The sequence below is a fragment of the Macrosteles quadrilineatus genome, unplaced genomic scaffold (assembly GCF_028750875.1).
Source record: "Macrosteles quadrilineatus isolate MER2022 unplaced genomic scaffold, UCM_ALF_1.0 Scaffold_9__3_contigs__length_116548681, whole genome shotgun sequence".
NCBI lineage: Eukaryota > Metazoa > Arthropoda > Insecta > Hemiptera > Cicadellidae > Macrosteles > Macrosteles quadrilineatus.
In genome coordinates, this window is record NW_026542602.1 from 88,433,191 (window position 1) to 88,456,449 (window position 23,259).

The following is a 23,259-nucleotide window of genomic DNA, read 5'->3' on the forward strand; positions in this document are numbered from 1 at the left end:
GCTATAATGTCACAAAAATGGTCCTTGCAAAGAATCAACCAGTCTCAGCCTAAATAATTATGTGGACATAGTCATCCACTACATCCACATCAAATTTGCCAAAGTATACACAAGTATCCTTACAAATTGGCCATAATTTGAGCCCAAAATATCCATGAACCATGAAGAGATCCATGAACCATGAAGAGTGACAAAACGGAACCTATATAGGTACATTTATATCCAAGTTGACTCAATAAAAATTCCTTAAAGCTTTACCTGACATAGTGACATGTGAAATACGAGTCAAGCTTAGAGCTGCTGCTACGCTTGGGCTTATTGTTGACAGTATTTTTAGTAAAAAAATGTGTCAATTTAGGACGTCGTGTGCAAGGTATGAAGGACAGGCTCCCCAGCAACACAGATCGAGTGTCAAACTACAAGTTGCTAGTGGTATTAAGTTAAACCAATGACAATTAATTCTTGAGATGACTGTACAAAATAACAAAAGTGCCAGAGGTCGGAGAAGAGTTCTTTTGCACATGTACATCTTGCTTGCCACTCAAATTATAGGTGACACAATCATAGGTACAGTAAACATTGTCTTTTAACATCGTATAAGGCTTTGTTATGTCACTGATTGGCTTATTAACCGTATCTATCTAATATCCATGAGCAGTCTGAAGGAAGTAATGAGTTGTATGGTTTGATAAGTATATTTTAGTATCTGACATTCTTGGCTTTCCACCTTGGGTGCATAAATATGTCCAGCATCTGGCTTTGCATAACTGCTAGGATTGTGTCGTAGTAGTAAATCTCCTTGATCTCTCTCAGTCGAGGCTTCCTCAAGCGCTTGAAGGCCCTTAGTCTCCTGAATAGAACAGATTTGGTTAAGGTACTGAAAACCGAACAAAAAACTACACAAAAATTTAAATGCCATTACAGTATATTAAAGGTATTAGTAGTGAATGAAGTCACAGATCATGTGGAAAGTGTATAATTAACTAAGATACTCATTTACTGAATAAAACCTAATTACTGTAGTAGCCAAATAACTGAATTTTTAACAAAAAGAGGTTAACAGTTGTTCTATAACCGTAGTTAAATTATTGTAGTTCTGGTTGGGATTGGTAGAAGAAGATAGACGATAAAAAATTTGCAGCAATTTTTCAAGTAACATGGAATTTAGAGGAAAGAGTTTACATTTTGCTTGAAAAGAATCGAGCAATGATTCGTGACAGCTTGAGCATGGTTACTTTCAGTCCACAACCAAGTTTACTAGAGCTGTAGTTACAAAATAATTAGTTATTTTATTGAACACAAATATCAATCACTAAGTATTTGTGTGAACACCACCCTCTAGTAAGTCTAATAACACTTGAAATACCATGAATTACAGTAGTCATTCACAAAATTATTGGGTCTGGCGATGATTGGAGTGTCCAATCAAAGTCGGTCACCACTTACCATCTTTTATATGTATTTACCGTCTGAGTCAACAGCACAAGTGTAAATGTATAGGTATTTGAAGTGTTATTTGACATATTTTTATTTATTTTCTGGAAATAAAGTAAGGTATTGAGAAAAGAATTACAATAATTTAGAAATTGGAAAATAAAATATATGGTCTTAACCCACTCAACCTATTTCCTCTGAAGGCTGTCTTGGGGTTTTATTTTTTTCTAAAAACTGTTGTCTTAAATATATACTTCAGTCAATTTACTTCCTCTAAATATGATTTGGAAATAATTCTTAATCAACCTTTCAACTTCCTCTCGAAATTGGCAAGAAAAACAGCGTTCACTGGACCAATAAACTTATTCTAGAAATTGAAAGCTTAACAGATTTTACTCAACCTCTCAACTTACTTTCTCTGGAAGTCGTCAGGGAAGGGTATTGTCTCTTGAGGCTCTAGTTCACTGGAGGGAACGTTGAGAAGGAAGCTAACATCAGGTTTGAGCAAGTCTGATGGCCAAGTATACACAGAATCTCCCTTCTCGGGAAGATCATCTAGTTCGTACTCCTTGGCAATAGCAAACGTGGTCTGGTCGGCCCAGTACCTGTTACAACATGTTTGTCAATGATCCAACTAGTAATTTTCAAAGAGGTTGGTGGCTTCAATCTTTAGTTAGCCTGTCCGCACGGACCTCATATCTGTGAGTAGGATGATGAAGCAATGCTAGGATCGAGTGAGCTGGTACAGTGCAGAATATACAGTAATTAATTTAATGTGACAGCACCAGGACCAAAACCCACTACATTTCTGCTTTGATTTTACAGTCCGTCACTTGTCACGGAGTAGTAACTGAGCCCCCGATCCACAAATCCTACGAATATAGTGTGATTCGACATAACAAATTATAAAAAATAGTTGTACATATATTATTTAATACAAATTTAACAATCACGTTGTATACCAATGTTATCAAATAATTTAGTTCTTTGAAATCTCACCTGAAAGGGAATTCAACTTAGAAACTTTAATTGTTAAGAAATCCTCACCCAGAAATCTTAAGTTTTATCACTGACTTTTGTATACTGAAGTAGACATAACATCTACGAGGACCAGCTGTCATAAATAAAATAAAAAATATCATAGCTCTGCGAGCCAGTTACAGATGGCGCTAATGTTTAAAATTCTGGGGAGCGACCTTATTTTTGGTAACTGAGATGGTTGACTTGTCATACAAGATGCTATATAGCTTACAATGAGTTGTCCTATCAGTTTTAATTTATTAAAAAGTCAGCATATTGGACAGAAATCAGTAATTTACACCAACTCAATCTGTCGGTGGTTCACTTCAAATACAACCATTTCGATAAAAAAGGTAACAACTTTTACATGAGGATTCATTGTGTCTAGATCTATCAATAGTAAAAAAATTTCTGAATAAGATTTGCTGTTTTCTTGGACAGGACCATTAATAGTCCAATGTTCAAGCTGGACCCAGTTTGAACCATCAAAAAGCTAGTTTTCTCAGGATCAAGCTCAATACTGATTACTAAGCAAGCATTGTAACCTCTCTTGAGTTTGTATATAACATTTTATCATAAAGAACAATTCAGCATTCAACTGACTGGTAGATTAGTAAAACACTCACCCTGAACATATAACTGGTTTGTCGTAATATGAAGATCGTGCTTCATGGGCCGCAGCGTAGACTGCCAGTCCAAAGTATGCTCTTCTCATTCGAGGGTTGAACTCGAATGTGTAGAGATACTCCCTGAGGCACCTTGGAGGCACTGAGATGTAGTACCCGTTCAAGATGTCAGCTAGTTGTTTGGCTAGGAGCTTCCTTGCTGAAAAATTTAAAGTGTACTCAAATCGGTTGTTTCCAAAATATTGTCGTACATCCAAAATATTGAAGTACGACTTATAATAAATGTTGTAAGATGTTTTTAAAATTTTAAATTCAGATAGAATCTGATTTACCTTGTGTGGAATTATTTTTCCGTCAATTGCCATTACCTTTTGTTATTTTACCACCAAAGTGCGTAAAAAAATCATTATTAAGACATATAGCTGCTGGGTGATACCTCATAGTCCTAAAACGTTTGAGCCTCGACCCTTTCACAAAAGGATTCCTGTGTCATGCTTGGTAAATAAAATGTCTTCGTCAATTTCCCCCATAAAAAATGAATATCATTAATTTAGAATTCATTCATAGTGAATAATTTGGGAGTTTAACACAGGGTGCGGTGAGATAAAATAACTGATGATGATTTTGAGCCCTATCATCAGAAGTGAAGGATTTTAGTAGCCATCGAGCAGTGGTCAGAAGAGTAAGCTATCATGCATTTTTGGGTGAAGCAATTTCAAAGTGGCAATTCATAAAGTTTATGTACAATAATTGTGTCATAGGCATTTAAATTCAAGGAAGAGTTTATTCTTGAAACACAATTGAGTCGAGGGTATAACTTCAGAACTCCCAGATAAACTTCATAAGGGAGTCATAACAGGCCATCCGTCATCTGTCTATAAGAGAATATTGATTATGAGAGTGAAGCTTTGGAAGCCAGTTAAAGGCACAGTTTACTGAATGTTGAAGTTTTGCGTACGTTAAATGTAAAGTAAGTGTTGAAGTTTACACAGCTTACCATTGGTCATCACAAAACTACTGCTTGGCTCATCTGTTTGATACCACAAATCTTGCCATTCTGCATTTCTTTCCAAAGAAAAAATCTTTTGTTCAGCAAAATTAGCACACACCTTTTTGACGTTAAATGGTAACCCTTGTACAATGACTATGCAGATCGAAATAATTGGGAAAGCAATTATCAATTAAATTGCATCTAGAGCGGCAAAGTGGATTTTCTCAAGGACGTTTATATAAACAAACAGGACCTTAGTATTGGTAAACTAAAAGTGCTGAAGAGCAGTGTTCCTTGGCATATTCTTAACGCCACTGTGTGGTGAAGTATATAAAAATTGTGTCGTGACCCTTTCTGCTCAATAAAAATTAAGACGCCCAAAAACCGCCCCTGAACCGTAATACAGGAATTAATACTTTTGAGAAACTATTTGATAATGAACACCTAATGCTTTTCCCACCACTAATCCATTGGTGCAAACGTTTCCACAAGTAGGGTTTGAAACCTCATTCACCTCAGCAAGCTCACCAACACTCACTCAACTACAGAGGAGTAAGGTACAGAGGATACATTCAATGGTTAGTCGTTGGTGTATAGGGCAAAGTCTAATACCTGCTCCCAATCGCTCTAATGTAATACAAATATTCATGGTGGAGAAAGACCCAGTGTCCAGTGTGATACGAACTTTTGCACAGTGCTCGTCACTTGGGCTCTTCTTTGCTCGTTGCAAGTATATTTCCAGCACAACATACTAGAGCTGAATCACACGGTAGTTCCACTACTGTATTTCCTCCCTACCTTACTTCTCTGTGACTAAACAAGGCAGTGCCAAAAATTGATTGATCTTCTTGCTTCACCCTAAATTGTAGTTTTTTAACATGAAAAGTATACTTACGTGGCCTGTAGTTGGACTCAATGACTATGAAGGGTCTTCTCATTCTATCAGTACCAGTGTTCTGAATGTTGGCTGAAAGACTAACACATTCTTCTTTGTAGGTCTTCAGAAGATCACTCACATTGTGGGTGCCTCTGCTCTGAACAGATCAAATCGTAAATGAACCTCATTTTTGTAAAATACGGTTGTGTATCTTGAAATGATATGTGTTAAAGAGTAATAATATGTAGTATTCTTGTGTAACTAGACCAAGGTGATTGCTTCAAGCCATTCCTTGATAAAAAAATAGGTATAGAATTGAGGTCTAACTGGAACTATTTTCCTTTTCCTCATCATCATCTCTCAGATTTCCTTGCCTTCATAGATAGTATTATAATGAAATAAAACAACGTGAAAAAACCATTAATAAACAAAATGAAATAATTACCCATTTTCTCTCTAAGACTCCAGCTTAACACTACCTAGTTTAAAAATTTCTTTACTAAAATTAAAGTTTTGTTCAACTAAAACCACATAATCTTCTATTGTAACAATTAACTAACTATAAATCGCTGAAGAATTTAAGAAAACTCTTGTGGTCTTTCACATTTATGGTTGATTATTATATTTTCCCAAAATGAGGGTAAACACAATGTATGATTATGGTTATATAGGGCATTATTTTTTATGTTCCAAGTAATTTCTGTAATATATTATATGTAAACTTTACCTTACTAATTCTTCACCTAACATGTCTAATATTTCTTGCTCACTGTGAAATATACCCATCCGCTTTGTATTCCTGTTCATGGGATGGTCCACTAAAACAGAAACACGTATTGCTGTAGTAAATTAAAGTTCGCTCTTTACAGATAGGACAAAGAATGATAACACAGCTTTACGTTGTAAGAAATAATGCCAGATGGAAAAAGTTGTATGTAAACTCACACTAAAGTATTCCTTATTAATGTTTCTTTTAGCTAACAATCGTTTTTCAGCCATTTTTCTTCACTTAAATGCTAGTAATAGTAGTAACAAAACACATGAAAACCCCATATTTTACTTATCTTATTTTGAGCTAATTATACCCTACTTGCCATTTCACACAAATCCACCAGAATGAATGTTTAATATAAAACCCAAGCAAGCACTGAAAGTATAAACACAAATGTAAAAAGATGATAAAGGAATGATATGATAACCCTCCTTGTTAATGTCTGAAGATGAATTAGTCTTCAGCAAGATTAGGCAATTATTAAGGTACATTACATCTATAGGTACAGTTTTGAGTAATCAAAACAACTGTTGTCTTTTCTTCGGTCCAAACCGGCAACCTTTAGTTTACCATGAAAACTCCATAAAACATCAACTACTCAAAATCAATAGACTTAATTTCCAAGATTTTCTGAGTGAGTCAATTTTAGAGTAAATAAAATGTATAGATTTTTTCCCAAACATGATTGTAAATGGATGGACAGATATATAAATACAATGCTGTCACCAAAACACAAGTTAAATGTAAATACGATTATAAATTAACATTTCAAATTTCGAGGGTAAATTTAATTTGTAGGTAGTAGAAAAATAGGCAAATTTGTTGAATATCACTTTAAAAACTTACATGTTGCAGAGAAGTCTTCAGAAACATTTACATTACACATTACACCAAGACTTGAGCATATAAATTTAATAATGGTTACGTAAACATATATTTTCATAGACATCTTCATTTGTATAGTACCATACTATTGTTTCCAAATAAACTTGCTAGTACCGGTATACTTAATGTGTTGTGATATCTGGTCGATCATCATAATAATTAGATTAAAAGATAGTGTGGGTGTGTCAGTAACTTTTGGTTGTGTTGGTTTGTTGGTTAGAAAATTGTTCATTGATGAATAAGTCCAGAAATTTCATAACCACGTAGAAATAGAATAAAACCTGTAGCATACAACATACCTAAAATATCATTGTTATAAAGGTTAATGGTAATAGGACTATTCTTAGTAATAAGCTGTTATGGTAAAGTTTATACTATAAATTCCCCATTTAGTTTGTCATTGTAAAAATGTTGGTGTATGTGTACAATTACGATGTATCACCCCAATCTGTCAGTTGTTCAGTAAGTAATTGAATTTCTTTTGTAATGTCCAGTATCGATACTCAAAGATTTCCAACCATAATATGCATAACTCATAAGATTGAAATGAATCAAAAAGTTAGTATACACCTTCTAAACTCGACCAAATCGTTAAATTTAATTTATCATGTTAAATCAATTGTGATGAGTAAGAAATGCAACTTAAGTGGATAACATTGAGGACACAAGTAGAATTGAAAAATAGATAGGTACCTTAATTCCAGAAAATGATTCAATTGTTGATAATCGTTCTTTGATGGTTGGCCTCTTGAAAAGTAATAATGCATTGTTCAATTGCTTTATTTTATTTTGCTGTGTATTTTGAGGATTAATAAACCACACTATACCACGTATATGTCAGGGTTAAACATTTAGTATAGATTAAAATTTCTTCATATATGCATATATGGAGAAAAACAAAACAAAAAAATATGATTTTGATGATTAGACTTTTTTATGAACTCGGAAGCCATTTTATCATTGGGCTACCAATCAATGAAGCTTCCTAACAAAAGGTTTAGTATAAGAAGTAAGACCAGAGTTTTGAGGGTGCCTTACAAAAAGCAAAATAAATGCTATAGGCATAGGAATATACCAAGATAAAAATTCAGAATCCAAAAAAAATGGAGAATTATTGCAGTGCAAAATAATCTCAATATTGTGTTATTTCCTGCAAACCTATCAACCTATCAAACTATTTCCTTCAAAATAGATGGAATATTAACAACTTCTTCAAATAAAAAATGCTCTATCCAAGTTTGAAATGGATAAAGGTAAAAAATTGAACAAAATGTTTAAATTTAATATCATTCTTAATTTTTATGACTCAGATGGAACTGTTGTTGAGTGCGGACTGTTTATATATCTCAGAATATCTTCCACTGTAGTCGCAACCTTTACTTCATCATCCATGTATAGTTCTATGACAGGAGGGTCTGCCCAATGCCTGTACACTTGTAAAATCCTGAAAGCACACAATGTATTGTTTTAGAGAAAAACAAATTTTCTGTTGATTTTTATCTGCTTACTATGAGTTTAGCAAGTTCTTTAGCGATATTGAGTATAAGATGATCAAAGGATTTTAGGGTTCTTCCCTTCTGAAGACAGATGGGATCAGATTCCATATACTGAAACGTGACATTTCTGTTTTGAAATGAGTTGCAGTATTTTTTTTAAACTCATATTAGCATTTGGTCTTTTCCTGGCACAATAAAAACATTTTGTGATAAAGGTTTAGTGCAAGCTTGATGCCTAATATATTGCAATTTTATGTTAAAGTATCCTGTAGTTTTGACCACAAACATTTCCGTTCAAGGATTTTTCATATTTACCACAAAATTAGTTAGAAGGTTTTCTTTATCTCAAATTTTCTTAATAAAAATTCAACCAGTTATTACTAGTCTAATCTACATATCGCATTTTCAACATACAAGTTTAAACCCCATGAGGTTTGGTTTTGACTTCATTGACGGATTTTAGTCTCATCTTGGAAGCTCAAACCCAAAATCTTTTGGATTTTTGCAATTTTCTGGAAATATTGAAAAATATGTTCCAAGAATTTATTTGGCAACATTTTAAATGTAACTCCTCTAAACTATCTTTTTGGTGTATTTCTTTTACATTTAAAAATACTTCTTTTGTAGACCCTTTTTGTAGAATCTTTTTGGTTCTTGAATAGTTTTTTTGTGTTTGTTTTATTCGCAAATGGATTTTTTACGTTTTGAAAGAAAACGGTTATTTTAGTAAAAGTATTTAAAAAATAATCAACAGTACTTAACACGACTAATTAACTTATTTTTGAACCTTCAATAATTTTAATTTTTGTTTCTTACTGATAGAACACGATTTCTAAGCAGTTGCTCCTTAGGTTAGGAATTAATTTTTTTTACAAACTACTCACTGATATCTAATCGACTCCTCCTTGTTTTCGGTGAATGATCTTGGTAGGGGCTCGTTGATAAAGAAAGTGTAGTCTGGCTTAATTAGATCCTTGGGCCACTGGAAAACGGAGGAGTTTTGGGGAGGGAAGTTGGGGAAATACTTCTTGGCGATTGCAAATGTTGCTTGGTCCATCCAAAATCTGAAATAAAAGTTCTCCTTATAAACTACTCAAACAAAAGTCAACTGTTACAAAATTGCCCCAGAGATTTTCTTGAGCTGAAGCTAGGGATTTCCCATGGTATTTAAGTGATTCCTAAAGAAATACTTGTACGAGTATTTGTTAGAACTTTTAAGGGGTTAAAGAAATGTCAAGGGCAAGAACGTCACTTGAATGACGTTGTTTTCAAGAAATAGAAAAAATACTTCATCAAGTTAAAATGGTATAAGATAAGCTCTGTTTTAATGTGCTATTTATATGTATAGGGTAAGTAGTATTAAGTTTTTACTGTTTATAAATTGGGCCGCTCATATTGCCTCACCATGTAGTAGAGAAAACGTAAGCCTCCCTATTGCTACTGTCAAATTTTATATCCTCCTTCAGTATGTAATATTATAGTTTATGTGACACATGCCATAGTTTACAAAAAGGTTTCACATAGTTTCAACAGGAAGAGCAGGCTTACCTATGTACAGTAGGTAATTGAATGTTTTCAATAGGAAACGCATTTATATAGCCTACACACACAAAATTGAAATATTTCACGGCCTCACTTAGTCAATCACAAAGAAAGGAAGGTTGTCAACTAAAAATAGATTTTCTTTGATTGAAAAAGAGGTGTAAGACTACCGGTATTTCAAAGGATTTCCTATTAAAAATAGACTCACATAATGTAGGTACAGACATGTACAGATACTTACTGTTCTACCTATTTAAACAAAATCAAACCTATTATGGCCCTTTTACAAAAAGTATTTAATTCACAACAAGCTGTCCTGTCTGTTTGGCTTGCTTAAAAAGTTTGCTTATGTGACAAAAATCCAACTCTAAACCTCAGAGCAATCCAACAACCATCATTTTCATAAAAAAACTAGCTTCAGCTTAACATGTGAATGGTACTTATTTAATTAAGTTCTCTTTGAAAGAATAACTGGGTACGTTATTGCTCATGTTATATCATGCATTCACTCTATCCAAGCCCAGTGCTACCACTTACCCTGACATAACAACAGGTTTACGGCCCAGATATTGCATTGCGTTGTTTGCAGACCCATAAATACTGAGGGAATGGAATGCTCTTCTCATCTCTATGGACCTGTTGAACGCCTCCCTAAACTTGGACCATCCTAGTGGAGGACTGAACATGATGGCTGCGTCTAGCTCCTTGGCAAGCCGCTTGGCTACGAGGAACCGCTCTGGTAACAAACAAAACTTGTATCTCCTCGTTATTGTTAAGTGAGTTGGTTGAAGAATTAATATCGTTAAGGTTGCTGGAAATGTATTTAGAGCACCTGTATGTAGACCCAAGTTGAATATTAGGCCCCAATTGCACCAACACACTGGGATACTAGTTTAGTTACGTTTACTTACAAAGGGTTGAAATTAAGTAAACCTGTGCAATAATTTATCGACTGTTTGAAAAAGTTAGGAACCCCTTAACTTTTATTATTTTGTCAGATGCAACAGATTATAGAGTTTTCATTGTAAAGATACTTGATAGAAACTAGAAACATAATCAAACTTAAATCCAAATAAACATAACCATATATGTTTGTCTGCATGTCCTTTCTGTACGACCAAACATATCTGACTGATTGTGAAAGTTATATGATCTACAATTTGCCTGGAAAGGTTTTTTAGTTTCTTATTCCAGATACTAAAATCACGTACAGCTCTGGCTACATTCTTAAAGTTCTGAGATTGGGCTTATGATGGCATAAGTCTTCATGGCAACAATTTATTAGATTTATACTTTGTTTGAGTATAAATTTTCCCTTTACACTGCTAAAAAGCTGATTGAAACTATGTTATTTATTTGTAAAATTTAACTCGTATATTTATTCTTGGTGACGTTTTTGATTACGAAATACATGAACATTCTCTAATCAATGGTGATTCTAGAAGCTTTAAAGGACATAGATTTTTTTATTCTCGGGTTTTACCATATTCACAAGTATAGGTAAAATACTATAGTAGATAGGTAAGTATAGGTATGAATAAAATATTTGCAAGTATAGTAAAATGAAAAAGTTTTAAATACGGTTTTGGTAAATAATACACTCACTTCTTCTCCGTGGGGCTTCAATGACTATCAAAGGATACTTCTTGGGCAAGCTGTTCATGTCTCGCAGTTTACAATTGTACTGATACTCCTCCAGGATTTCTTTAACTTGTGGAAGACGTCTGTACTAGAACAACAAAGAAAAACATTCATCATAACTAGAACCTTTTTGATTGTAGAATGAAAGAAGTTTCATGTTTGAGCAGTGGTTACAGTGGCGGTTCTAGGACGTTGCCAAAGATGGGTTCTTTCCCGGAAAATTGGCTATTATAATAGACAAATAGAATTGAATATCCATTTGTCTATGCTAAAATGAAAGCGGTTTGGTGACTTTTAAGCCAATTTAACGTTTAAAACTGTGTCCGAAAACCTCTGTCCCGTTTTTGTGAAGAAATGTAAGTTTAAACTTATATTTACAAAGTCAAATAAGATGGAGACTTGAGCCCCTATAGCACCCAATCCATGGAACCGCCATTGAGTGAAATCATTAGACTAACCCCTTTATTTATATACATTACAGTGACTTTTCATTACAGTATGCTTCCTTTGACCAAGTTTTCCCTCATCATAAGAATATAATCATTCACATTATTTAAAAACTCAAAAACTCAGTTTTTAGTGGACCCACACAGTAGCTAAAAGCAAAATACTGCTTATACTATACCGGGCATGAAGAACATAGGATATACTGAGGCTCCAGATTTCACAATATAACGATAAGTCTACTTGTAATAAAAATTCAATGATGATGTTGAATCACTGCTGTTGATAAGCTTTCACAAATAAAATATCATTTCTAAAACACCATTACCTGAGGCATGTCAAAAGTGGCTAAAACATCGTGTAAAGAATAACAGGCTTCAAAACCATCAAGTTTGCCGGATGTAGGGGAAATAGCTGAAAAATATACAATCTTAATCATAAAACATATTCAACGAGCAAACATGAAAAATTGTTTTTAACTCCATTGATTATACAAATTTATATCAAGTGTTGTAGCCAGAGGGAGTTTGGGCCTAGCCCCCTCAAAATGTCAGAAGTATGACCACAAGAAATAAGTGTGTTGATGTTTACAGTTATGTAACATAGGTTGAATAAGTAAAATGTTGTAAATACCTGCATTGATAGGCTACAGTAGGTTAACGGTAATAACCAAGGCATAACCTTGGTTATGCACTTTAAGCGAATTTCCCATAGAGATTACCCCAATTTAAAATTCCCTGTAATGGTTTCCTTATAGAGAATAAGCCAATTGTTGCAGTTTGCTGTTATTTAGTAATGTTATTTAAATGAAGAATAAATATGACATTTTCAATGAGATATTTTAGTGAAAATCCAATCAGGCAAATGGAAATACCCTTAGTCTGCTAGCAGGTTTGCTATGGCAAAGGGTATTTATGCTCAATATTCTCAATGCAGCTATGTTTGTATATAATAGTACTGTAATTTAAATTTTTGTATGTTACATTTGAAATCACTATGTTCTTATTAGTTCTTTTATAATCTTAAAAATACAGTACAACAAAGAATCATATGAAGTAAGTTTGAAGGATTCGTTTTTCGAATGGATTTCTAACATATTTTTATCCTCTAGTTACACAACTCTTTTTACAAACACACCTTTATGAAAAATAAAACTAAACTTAAAAGAAAACTATAAGGTCATAACTTCTATGCCAATATAAAATAAATACAAGCTATGTGCCTTGTACATTTACATATACATATGTACATAATATACACGAAGAAATTAAATATATGTGACTAAATAATGAACATTTTTAACTTACCTGTGTCCAATGGAGGGTATATGGAATAAATGGATTGGATACAGTTTAAAAGAAACAGATAAACTGGTTTGAATATTGACCTCATTTTCCGAATCATTCACCGTCTGTTGTTCACCAGGGATTTACCATTAATCGATTGATTCTGCCAGTGAAATGCGGACAGAGTTGTAATGCAGAGCCATTAGATCATCTGATTGTTAAATGGCTACATTTAAACTCTTAACAGATTACATTAATTTACAATTACTTTTCATTGTAGTTAGTGGTATTGTATTGTTGAAATATTAATGAAATATCATTGAGTCCATTACATAATTTATGTCCATTACATATTACATACTAGTTATATTGAACCTGAAAGAATGGCAAAAATGCTTTGGCTGAATGATAAGCTGTTTACTGTTACAGAAAGTTGTTACACTTATTTAAAACTTACCAAGACCATCCCATCATCTTATTTTAATATTTTTTACATTTGTGAATTTGTGTTAAAATATATAAGGGCGGGTTTCCGAGTCTGGGTAGATCAGTTTTGGACATTTTGCTTCGGTCAATGTCGGAATATAATGCCTACTCCACGACATGAGTATTTGACACGATCCATATTGCAATGGTAGCAAACATTTCGGACATTGTCTGAAGTCGGAGTTTGAGTGTTATATATAGGCTTACAATAAGAATGCATATAGTGGAAACATAAAAAATAATATCCCCTGTATTTATGGTGGAACGTAGGTTTTGACATGTCACCTGCCTAGCCTCTCATTTAAATCCTAAATTAAACTCATACTTTTTTTTTAAACGGTACTAATCTTTTAAGATTTTATTGCACCATTGTTTAGGAAGGTTAGTCAGAATTATTAAGCACTTCACAAAATGGCGGTCTACTAAGGAATTTGGAAGTCAATAATTCCTAAATCTTAGACCTCAGGTAACCCCCGATCTTTTTATGACTACAAAATTAGAGTAAATACATGATACATACAATAGATCCCACTATTGTAAATGACTAAAATATAAAATTTTTGAAAAACATAAGGGGAAGAGACTTCATAACCTATTTTTTCATAGTAACATAATAAAATATGTCTTGGATAAAACATACTCCCTTAGTAGATTTCCCATTCTTATCGGACAGATTAAGCCAATTTTATCGTTAGTTTTGTTCGGTTCACTGTAGAGGTCGTGTTTTGTTTACAATGTGTAAAGTTTCTTGTTATTTCAGCCTATTAAAACCCCAATTAACCAAATAAAACTATCTAATCATAAACAATAAATTATCTTTTAGTTATATAACCATTAATAATAACACCATTAATAACGCTCAAATCATGAAATTAAATCTCAAATAATAGAAACAAAACTTCGTCGACACTAGCAATCAGTGTCACCGGACATAAACTAGACACGAAAAACGAGCTCCAAAATTTACAGTGGGATGATAAGTCTACAAGTATTCTTGTATTGGTTAGTTTATGAATATGTCTTCCAACTTTTCTTTATGTAACTACATTTAAATGTGTAGACAATAAATGTTTGTATAATATGTTAGAATGGCGATTAAATAATACAAATCACGCCAAAGTGTTGTTACAATACAAAAAAACGTGTCTTATTTCAGTATAACGCCAAGACGTAAAATTATAGTAAAAAAGTTATTTACAAGTAATTATTCACACTTTACCTTGTTATGCAAAAAACACGTTAAGTACAAAACATTTCACCAGAATGACCGAAGCTTGAGGTAAAGCTCAGATTTGTAAACACACCAAAACGATTATAAACTTTGAATGTCAATGCTCTACGGATGCGGTTGAGCGGAAACTCTAGACGCGAGTTGTGCCAAAGTTTACGGAGCAGTTTGGCCTTTATGCCAAAGCTGAGCTTCTTAATTGTCTTTGACTCTAAATGTTAATGTTCAATGAATTATAGCACTCTTTGAACTCCATGGATTATGTTTATTCAGTGGTTTATTTATGTCTACAAATGTTAAGTTTTCCCTCATCTTATGAACAAATTTGCCATAAATAAAGAAAAAACGCATATCCATATTTACAGTTGGTGTTATGAACTTATAAACAGATTTCACTGGTTTCTTCAAGGTGTTTCGTATGATGTTCTCTGTGGGCGATTAAACAGTATGATCCAAACAATTTCAAAGTTATCATAAAATAGTTAGTATGCTCTATTTAGGACTATGATGTGTGCACGATGATTGTAATAACATTGGGCATTCGTAGGGTTATGAGTAGAAAGATCTATTTTAGAAAAATGAGAAAAGCACCCTTACTATGGGCTAACTTTACCCTACTGTTTTGTGAACTCGACACATGTAATCCAGTTTCTTGCATTCTTACTAAATTTAATATATCAGACCATAATTCAGTAGCTGGAGTTAGAATGTTTTTGATGTTTCTACTCTAAATGTGTTGTGCTAATTGTTTTTTTTTATTATTAAAACCAACAGAACCCTTACAAATGTAGATATTTACGATATACACGATTTTAGATTTACAATAATCATTATTATTCGTACTTTCTGTCAAACAAATTATTTTGATTGGTTTTTTAATAAAATTTCTTATAAAGGATGTTGTATCGAATAACGAATTAAAAAAAGGTAACTTAGAACATTCAGCCCAGAGTAATTTGAATAGGGTTTACTCGCCAGAATACAAAATGACCAAAGGCACAAAGGGGGTTTAGTTTGCTGCAACGCTGTAGTCGACTATAAACTTGGTGGCCGGGTCAAATTTAAACCCCCGCTCAAATACACCCAAAGTCAACTAATTTAAACTATTCGCGCCAACTGCTGGATGCATTTAAGCGGAGTTTATAACTCCATTGCGGAAAGTTATACGGTTTGCCTGTAGCTATTTAATATTTAATAACCTCATAATTTTCTTTTGCCTATATAAGGCACACATTTAGAAAGCCTGAAACACTGATCGTATTTTGAAATTATGTATATTGTTAGGTATACTTTAAGTACTAAGAAGTTAAAAAAATTATCAATGAACATTTCGTTAACAAAATTTTAGAAAATTGAAGTAAAATGAGCAGTTTGAGCGTTCGTTAGCCAAAACAGTTTGTACTTATTTTAAGTGAACAATTAAACTTTATTATTACAGATAATTGAAAAATACACCTTTGAAAACGTTTTGGACACAAAACTAGTAGTGCCGAGATATTATTTTGTATCGGGAATCAGAGGTATAAAAACCTAAAGTATAATACCTTTTTTTATATGTGATGTATCACTTGCTATGTTTTAGTAGGCTATTCATTTACTAAATGCCTCTCCTTTAAAGCAAATTTACTCTGTGCGTTTTACTCTTTCAGTGACGAGGACAAGCAACACTCGGTATTTTATTGTTTTACATATAACTATACATAAAATAAAGTATTTATAATTTATATTGTAATAAACCAAATATGTAAACATTCAAACAAAACAGAAAAGACAGATGTTTGAAAACACTACAAACTGTTGATTTATTTTCGATTGCTTAAAATGTATTATTATAGTTTGACAATAAATCTTAGGATAAAACATTTGATTTTTTACCCTTTTTGGAACACATTGCATCAGTTGGAATGGTTCATTTTAATAATTATAAGAATATATGATTGCTTTATTTGACATTTAATTATTTAAATCCTTGCTTAGTATATATAAATATCATGCATATAGGGCACAGTAGTTTTCGGAATAACTAGTTGGTTTGAAATGTTTTGTATGAATGTATTGTATTGGAGTTGCTTTGAAACAAAGGTATAAGCCATAACAATTAAATACACACAGAGTTAATACACTTGAACTAACTGACCCGACTGCTGCGCACATTAAATTACATTTAACTGTTCTAAACTTAGTTTAGGGCGACTTTTGATGAATACAAACTACAATTGAGCTTTGTTATAACTTCATTTTCATTTACTAAATTTCAATTTGATTTGTTCATTTCCAGCTATTAGGATTATCGTTTTCTACTACAATCACTTAAGGCTCTTTAGAAAATAAACTGAAGATTATTTTCCAATAAAATAAATGATATCAGCAATCTGACACATACTTTCTACCCTTAGCTTGTCAACAAACATTATCATGGGTATGCAGGGGGAGTGACTATGGTTTTCACGGAAACATCACTAATGTTGCAATAACTTTTGAACCGTAATTCTTACAGGGAATAGGACTGCATGGATCAGTTTAGAGTTAAAAAGACTATAAAAGGCTAAATCTGAATCCAAACCTATCAAGAAATTTTTCTTTATCAGATTTTAAGTTATTTTATGGGAATATTACAAAATTTGCAATAACTTTTGAAACAAAATGTTTACATAAATCATTAAACCATTATGTTAAACCATTTTGTTTACAATTAAAAGAGTTCTAAATATTCATGAAAAATCGTTCAAACTGAATTTATATAATCCGTTTTTTCTGTTATTTTGTGGTTTTTGTTTAAAAAATCTCAAAAACTAAAAATAAAAAAAATAAAAAATAAATATCTGAATACAATCCAGCAGTATCATATAAAGGACCGCTTTATTTGGATTTCTATGTATACTATTTTTGAAACAACATATTTTGTGTCAAACTGCATGGGTTTCAAATTATTTAATAAAAAGAAACCTACCAATATTTTTACGTGGTTCAATTATAATGTACGTAGGCCTAGTTCTAATAATTTTCAAAGAGTTGATGATAAATTCAGCGAAATCATAGATTAAACTATGTTTAATCTATGGCGAAATGCGCTTATCATTGTCGGTATTATAGGACATAGTTCCTACAACCGCTGATTGTAGCGCTAGTAGTCCGCGTCTTGAAAAGCATCAACATTGTCTGTCTAGGGTTTGCATCTCGATGTTAATAATAGACTAGGTATTTTTAATTATCTTCAATTGTGCACTTCAAAAAACTTTGACAACCAAGTCGTACACCATTTGAAATTCCTGAAATGTTAGCCAGTAAATCCATCATTGATGAATTTCTCACATAACAAGACCACCCGTACCTACAATTTAATGCGACATTCGCAACATTTAAATCATAACATGAAAGGCCCACCAATAACTTAATACAAAATTAATTGTCAAACAAACATTCCATACTTGGATGATACTTAGATTTTCATTTACGGAGGAATTTTGCATAAAATGATCATCAATCCAAAGATTGTATTTTATTTTTATAACCTAGTGAAAGGGATGAATTCCTTTTAAAATTTTTTCAACCCATCCTAGTAATATTTTTTAGAAAACGGCTAACTCAGTTACATGTTACCTAAAAAAATACCACAACAATATTTTGTTTACCTGAAAACATTTTACTTTATAAAAAATAACAATCGTATATCAAACAAAATGGAAAATTATAACACTGTTCACTAATACAAAAAGTAGGATGTTCCATTATTTTAAAGTTATAAAACCCGTTTTCAGTAATGAAAGTCAACATGGTCTAGGATGTACTTACTTTATTGCTCGGAAGAAGTCCTTAAGACAAACCATTCTTCTCTCTCGCACCGCTAATTTCGTTTAACTTTATTCATTAGAGGATATGTAAATCAAAAGTTTGTCCCAAGACGTAAAGTTTTCATTGTAACAAAGTTGCAAGCCTTGACATCAATATTGTCTTGGGTGTTGAACAATCTACAAAGACTTAACTGTAATATTGTGAATCTTTTGCACCTTTATGATTGTAACGTTACGCAATATTTGAATTTTGTCGTATAGACAAAAATAAACTTATTTTTTAAAGTTTTGGCAAAGGTTAACTGATTTTTTTGCACAAAGGGGTTAAGTCATTTCTTATTCCCAAGATTCAAGTAGTAAAAACGTAAGTTTTTGCAGCAGTTTAACGAAAAATGACATTGTCCCTTGTTAGAAGTTTGGAATAGTATTTCGAATATGACTAATAATTGCTGACAAAACCACGTAGTTAATGGCTTCCGACCCGGTCTGACAATTGAGAGGGTTGGATTCATGAAACCATCTCATTATCAGAGTGATTGATATTGATTACTTGAGTGACAGCTGTGATGATTCTGTGGAATAGTGATGATGTCTGTCTAGTTCAGTGATGAATTTGACAAATTGAACTCACACAACACAATCGAGTATTTGAAAATATATCAGGATATTATAAAAAATCAGTTAACAGGTAAAATAAAAAACAGTTGTTATTGCTAAATTCTTAACATAGCATTCTTGCTTATAATTACAATCATGCATACAAATAAATTAAAGTCAAATATAAATATATTTCTCTCAAATAAGCATTTTGAAACGCTCCTACTGTATTTTCACATATGTTTCTCCAAATCTTACGTCATACCTACCAAAAATAATGAGGGTTAAGTACATAAAACGTGAAACCCGTTTCTTTTTTTATTTGTTTTTACAATGTCAAAGAAAGATCAACTCAAATTGTCCATAAAAAAAACTAGTTAAATACATATTTGCGAATCAGAGGTTGTTTGTTTGCTTTACAATATTAACGTGTTACTGGAAATCGGCTGCCCCAGTGACTATAATGTATGTAGCAAATCAGATTAGTCCGGCCTGTCATTGTAATAAAGTTTAAAGCTACCGATATCGAATATCGCATTATTTAATTCCAGTTATGACCCAGTTTCAAATTCGATAGCTAGGCCTACTGTTAGGTATAGTCTCTATTGGTACATGCTGAAGTCAGTTAAATACATTCTGAGAACCGATAGTGTTTATAACTTTGAGATAAACTCGTATAAAACCTGGTGGAAGATATTTATGGCATTACGACAAAAGGCATCATACAATTTTCTATGAAAAACCCCCTTTTAAAATCATAATAATTAACAACATGATATATGGTAATGCATCTATTTTAACAATAGCGACACCTAAAAAATTGATAAATACAACTTTTTCTCAGGAATTTTTTTCACATTACTTCAGGATAGACCTATGGGTTACGGCAATACCACTTGGATAAAGTACATTGGTGATTTGGTGGGATTTTAACCCGGGACCCCAGAAACCGGAGTCCTGCGCTCTCCACTAGACCAGCTCGCCCCCCCCCCCCCCCCCCGATAAACACAACATTACATGTGAGGAAAGTGAGACTAATATTTATTATTAATACTACTCGAATAGCATTGTAATGGGAGTAAATGTATCATTATAATTATTTCTTGCATACAAATAATAAATTCAAAACATGATGTACTATTATCATTGTATACCGTACACGTAAATGCTGGCTTACGTTCTTAACCAAACGCCAATTTATGCAGAGTGGATAACAGCTGATGAGTAAGTAGTTTACTCTCATGATTTTGTTAATGGTTCATTGTTGTCCTGTTCGTGTCGTTCGATGTACTTTCGTGTTACTGCATGCACTATGCAGTGTTCGTTAGGGTTTCATTGTGTACTCCATGAGGTGTTCGTGTGGGATTTATTATCTATTACGTATAAGTGTTCGTTTGGGGTGTATATATCGTGACATCGTGTAGTGTTTGTGATTAGTGCATGCGTGTGTCAAGTGAAATAAAAGTGACATTAGGAAAGGTCAAGAATAGGGCAATGCTTGGATGAAGGTAAATATTTTAACTACCGTATGCTTTTGTGATTAATACTGTCTGTATTTTTATAGCCATTGCTTGTTATCAAATTGTTAAACTCCTGCGAGTTTCACAATATAGAATTGTATACATGATTTTGTTGGATTTGATATATTGAGTTTATAGAATGAAATAAGGTCGTACAGTATATTCTTAACCGTGTGAGTATATTGTAACTTTGACAAGTTAAAACTAACCAGTCTATTGTCTAACTTATTTCTTTCTTTTGATTTAATTGTAAAATTAAAACCTTAATAGCTGCTAGAAAACTGTAAATTTGTAATTACAGATTTGTCAGATTACTAATTGACATGCAATATATTCATGCAGTGAATTGCGCAATATAGTTATTATTTGTAAACTCATATCCAGACAACAGCCAGCTGATTCTTCCATTGTTGTTTCACGAGCACAGCACCTTATACACCACGTTTTTATGACCATTGCCAAAGTTAGGTTTCACCTTAGATACGTGTCTTATTATCGTGATTTTGAGGCAAAGGCTGTACTAATATTAAGCTTAAGCATTGACGAACTTTTTTTCTGAAAGGTTTTTAATATACGGAACGTCTACTGTGGCCAGAGGTTTGTCATTTTTAGTGGTAAACTTGTATCCAGAGCAACATATTTCTAAGGGCTTTATTTATAAATCGATTAGCCTACCGACCCACTGTTAATGGTTTTTAATCTAAATCTAAATCTTGCTCAAAAGTATGTTCATCACTACAGATGAACATAATTACAACTTCGGGCTTTAGTAATTAATTACAAATATTATTGTAGAACATGTATTTCGGATAATCCATGTTTCATGTTAACAAGAACACAATACACAGCAGGTGGCCATAACCTATACATACAGGACTATTACAAGGTACAATATTGTAATGTACAACCAATAAATCGTTGGAATAGCCCAACAACACGAACCCGGATTTATAACAAGTAATAAAACATTTTCAATATTCTTTAATTACTTAATGTTCTTTCATCTCAAATCTCTGGTGATTCGCAATGTTTTGAGCCTTAGTAAGTGTGAAGTTTTATGTAATCAAGGGATTTAAAGTTATTCCAATTCCGCTCTGCTAAAGATTTTCTTAGACAATGTTCTTTATTTTTGTTACTAAATAAGAAGGATCGATGTACATACACAATATATATAATTTAAAGAGAGACATTCAGTTTAATGGATATTCTGAACTAATACAATAAATACATAAATGCTGCTCTGCCACCGATAAAAGTAATCAATCATGAAGACGCTATTGTGAAGGTTATTACCAAAAAGGCACATACGTCAGTCAGGATGATATGTCACTGATCATCCATTATAATACTAAACTGCGTTCATCGAGAATTTATGAGAGTCTTAATAATATTTTAACCATAATTTAAGGGAACTCGATAACATCATTCATAGGTACCTATCCAAAATAATTATGAAAGGGGAATTTATATGTATGGACTAACCAACATATTTTTACAGAAATATAATTAGTTTGATGTTTGAACTCAATACACTAGTACATAAATAAGACATGTATCAGCAATAATTCAGACAAACCAGCATCGTGCAGTTGAGAGATAGATGCTGTTTTGAACATCAGATCAATTGAAACTAACAGAGACTATATTTATTACTTGAGATTTTTGCGAATTAAATCATGTTACTTAGCAAAATAGATTTATTTGTTTGATAACCATTATTTTATGTAAAAAAATTCTCCCTTGTCTCCTCTCATCAAGATTCAAAGTATTTATAATAAATATATTAATGACCTTGTGCGTTTTACTATTCTACGATTGATTAAAAACCACGATATCTAATAGTATAATACAATGAGGGACGATTTATGGTGTTTGTGTCTTTAGATACTCATGCAATTTGTTTCTATTGTCCAAGTAGATAAAGTAAATCTCCAGCTTAACCAATGTTTTTCAACATAGTTGGCAGGAGGACAAGATTTTTCGGGAATGTTATATTAAAAAGGACGAAAAGAAATGTCTTCTTAGTGAAAACAATAAGCGAGGATCCCAGGATCGTTCATCATAAGGGGTATTACCGAGCAGAATTGGGTTTTGGCATTCCTACAGTCTTGTTAATGCGTTCTCTTCCGCACCCTTTATAAAACTGTTTCAAACAGTCGCTTTCAGTTCTTCTCGTCGATACAAAAAATGGAAACATAATGTTTAGATTGATTGTGATTGCTCAATAAAGGTTGAGATGTTTGATTTGTTAACTAAGGTAGAGTTATTTTCAAATTATTTTAGTTTTCTCGTACAGTAGAACGTTAAAAATCTCTTGTAGAGTATCAAATTTACATGATTTAAGTCTTGACTTCTTATCGAGGTTTGAAACAACTCGAGACTAAGGGAAATAGTATATTTGAAAAAAGACCTGTTATCGAGGTCCACTGTAATACTTTTTATTTCTTATCTTCACATGCTAGAACACCAGGCTCTGCCACAGAACCAATTAAAAAATTTAATAAGTCTAGACCTACAAGGACGCAATGTCACATGGCTAAAATAGTGTAGGCATGTGATTGTGTAGTAAATTAATGGAATCTAAACTCGGGACTCTAGGAACCGAATTGTAAATCATGGTTTC

The 23,259-nt window shown here is 32.7% G+C and overlaps 2 protein-coding genes across 3 annotated transcripts; both read right to left on the reverse strand.

Moving 5' to 3' along the window:
* Positions 1-676: 676 nt before the first annotated feature.
* On the reverse strand, positions 677-6,675 carry LOC129001939 (uncharacterized). The gene is made up of 6 exons (XM_054429381.1): positions 6,567-6,675; positions 5,676-5,766; positions 4,967-5,100; positions 3,081-3,279; positions 1,848-2,039; positions 677-850 (listed from the first exon to the last, which is right to left on the reverse strand). The coding sequence occupies exons 1-6, from the start codon at positions 6,673-6,675 to the stop codon at positions 700-702; spliced, it is 876 nt and encodes a 291-aa protein (XP_054285356.1). The 3' UTR covers positions 677-699.
* Positions 6,676-7,902: 1,227 nt separating this feature from the next.
* LOC129004482 (UMP-CMP kinase 2, mitochondrial-like) lies at positions 7,903-12,179 on the reverse strand. 2 transcript variants are annotated; one of them, XM_054433084.1, is made up of 5 exons: positions 12,057-12,179; positions 11,249-11,367; positions 10,181-10,379; positions 8,986-9,165; positions 7,903-8,049 (listed from the first exon to the last, which is right to left on the reverse strand). In XM_054433084.1, exons 2-5 carry the CDS (start codon positions 11,304-11,306, stop codon positions 7,905-7,907), a joined length of 582 nt encoding a protein of 193 aa, XP_054289059.1. In that variant the 5' UTR covers positions 11,307-11,367; positions 12,057-12,179; the 3' UTR covers positions 7,903-7,904. The 2 variants fall into 2 exon arrangements, with proteins under 2 accessions (XP_054289059.1, XP_054289058.1); XM_054433083.1 differs by having other exon boundaries at positions 11,249-11,372; positions 12,057-12,139.
* Between the last annotated feature and the right edge of the window lie 11,080 nt (positions 12,180-23,259).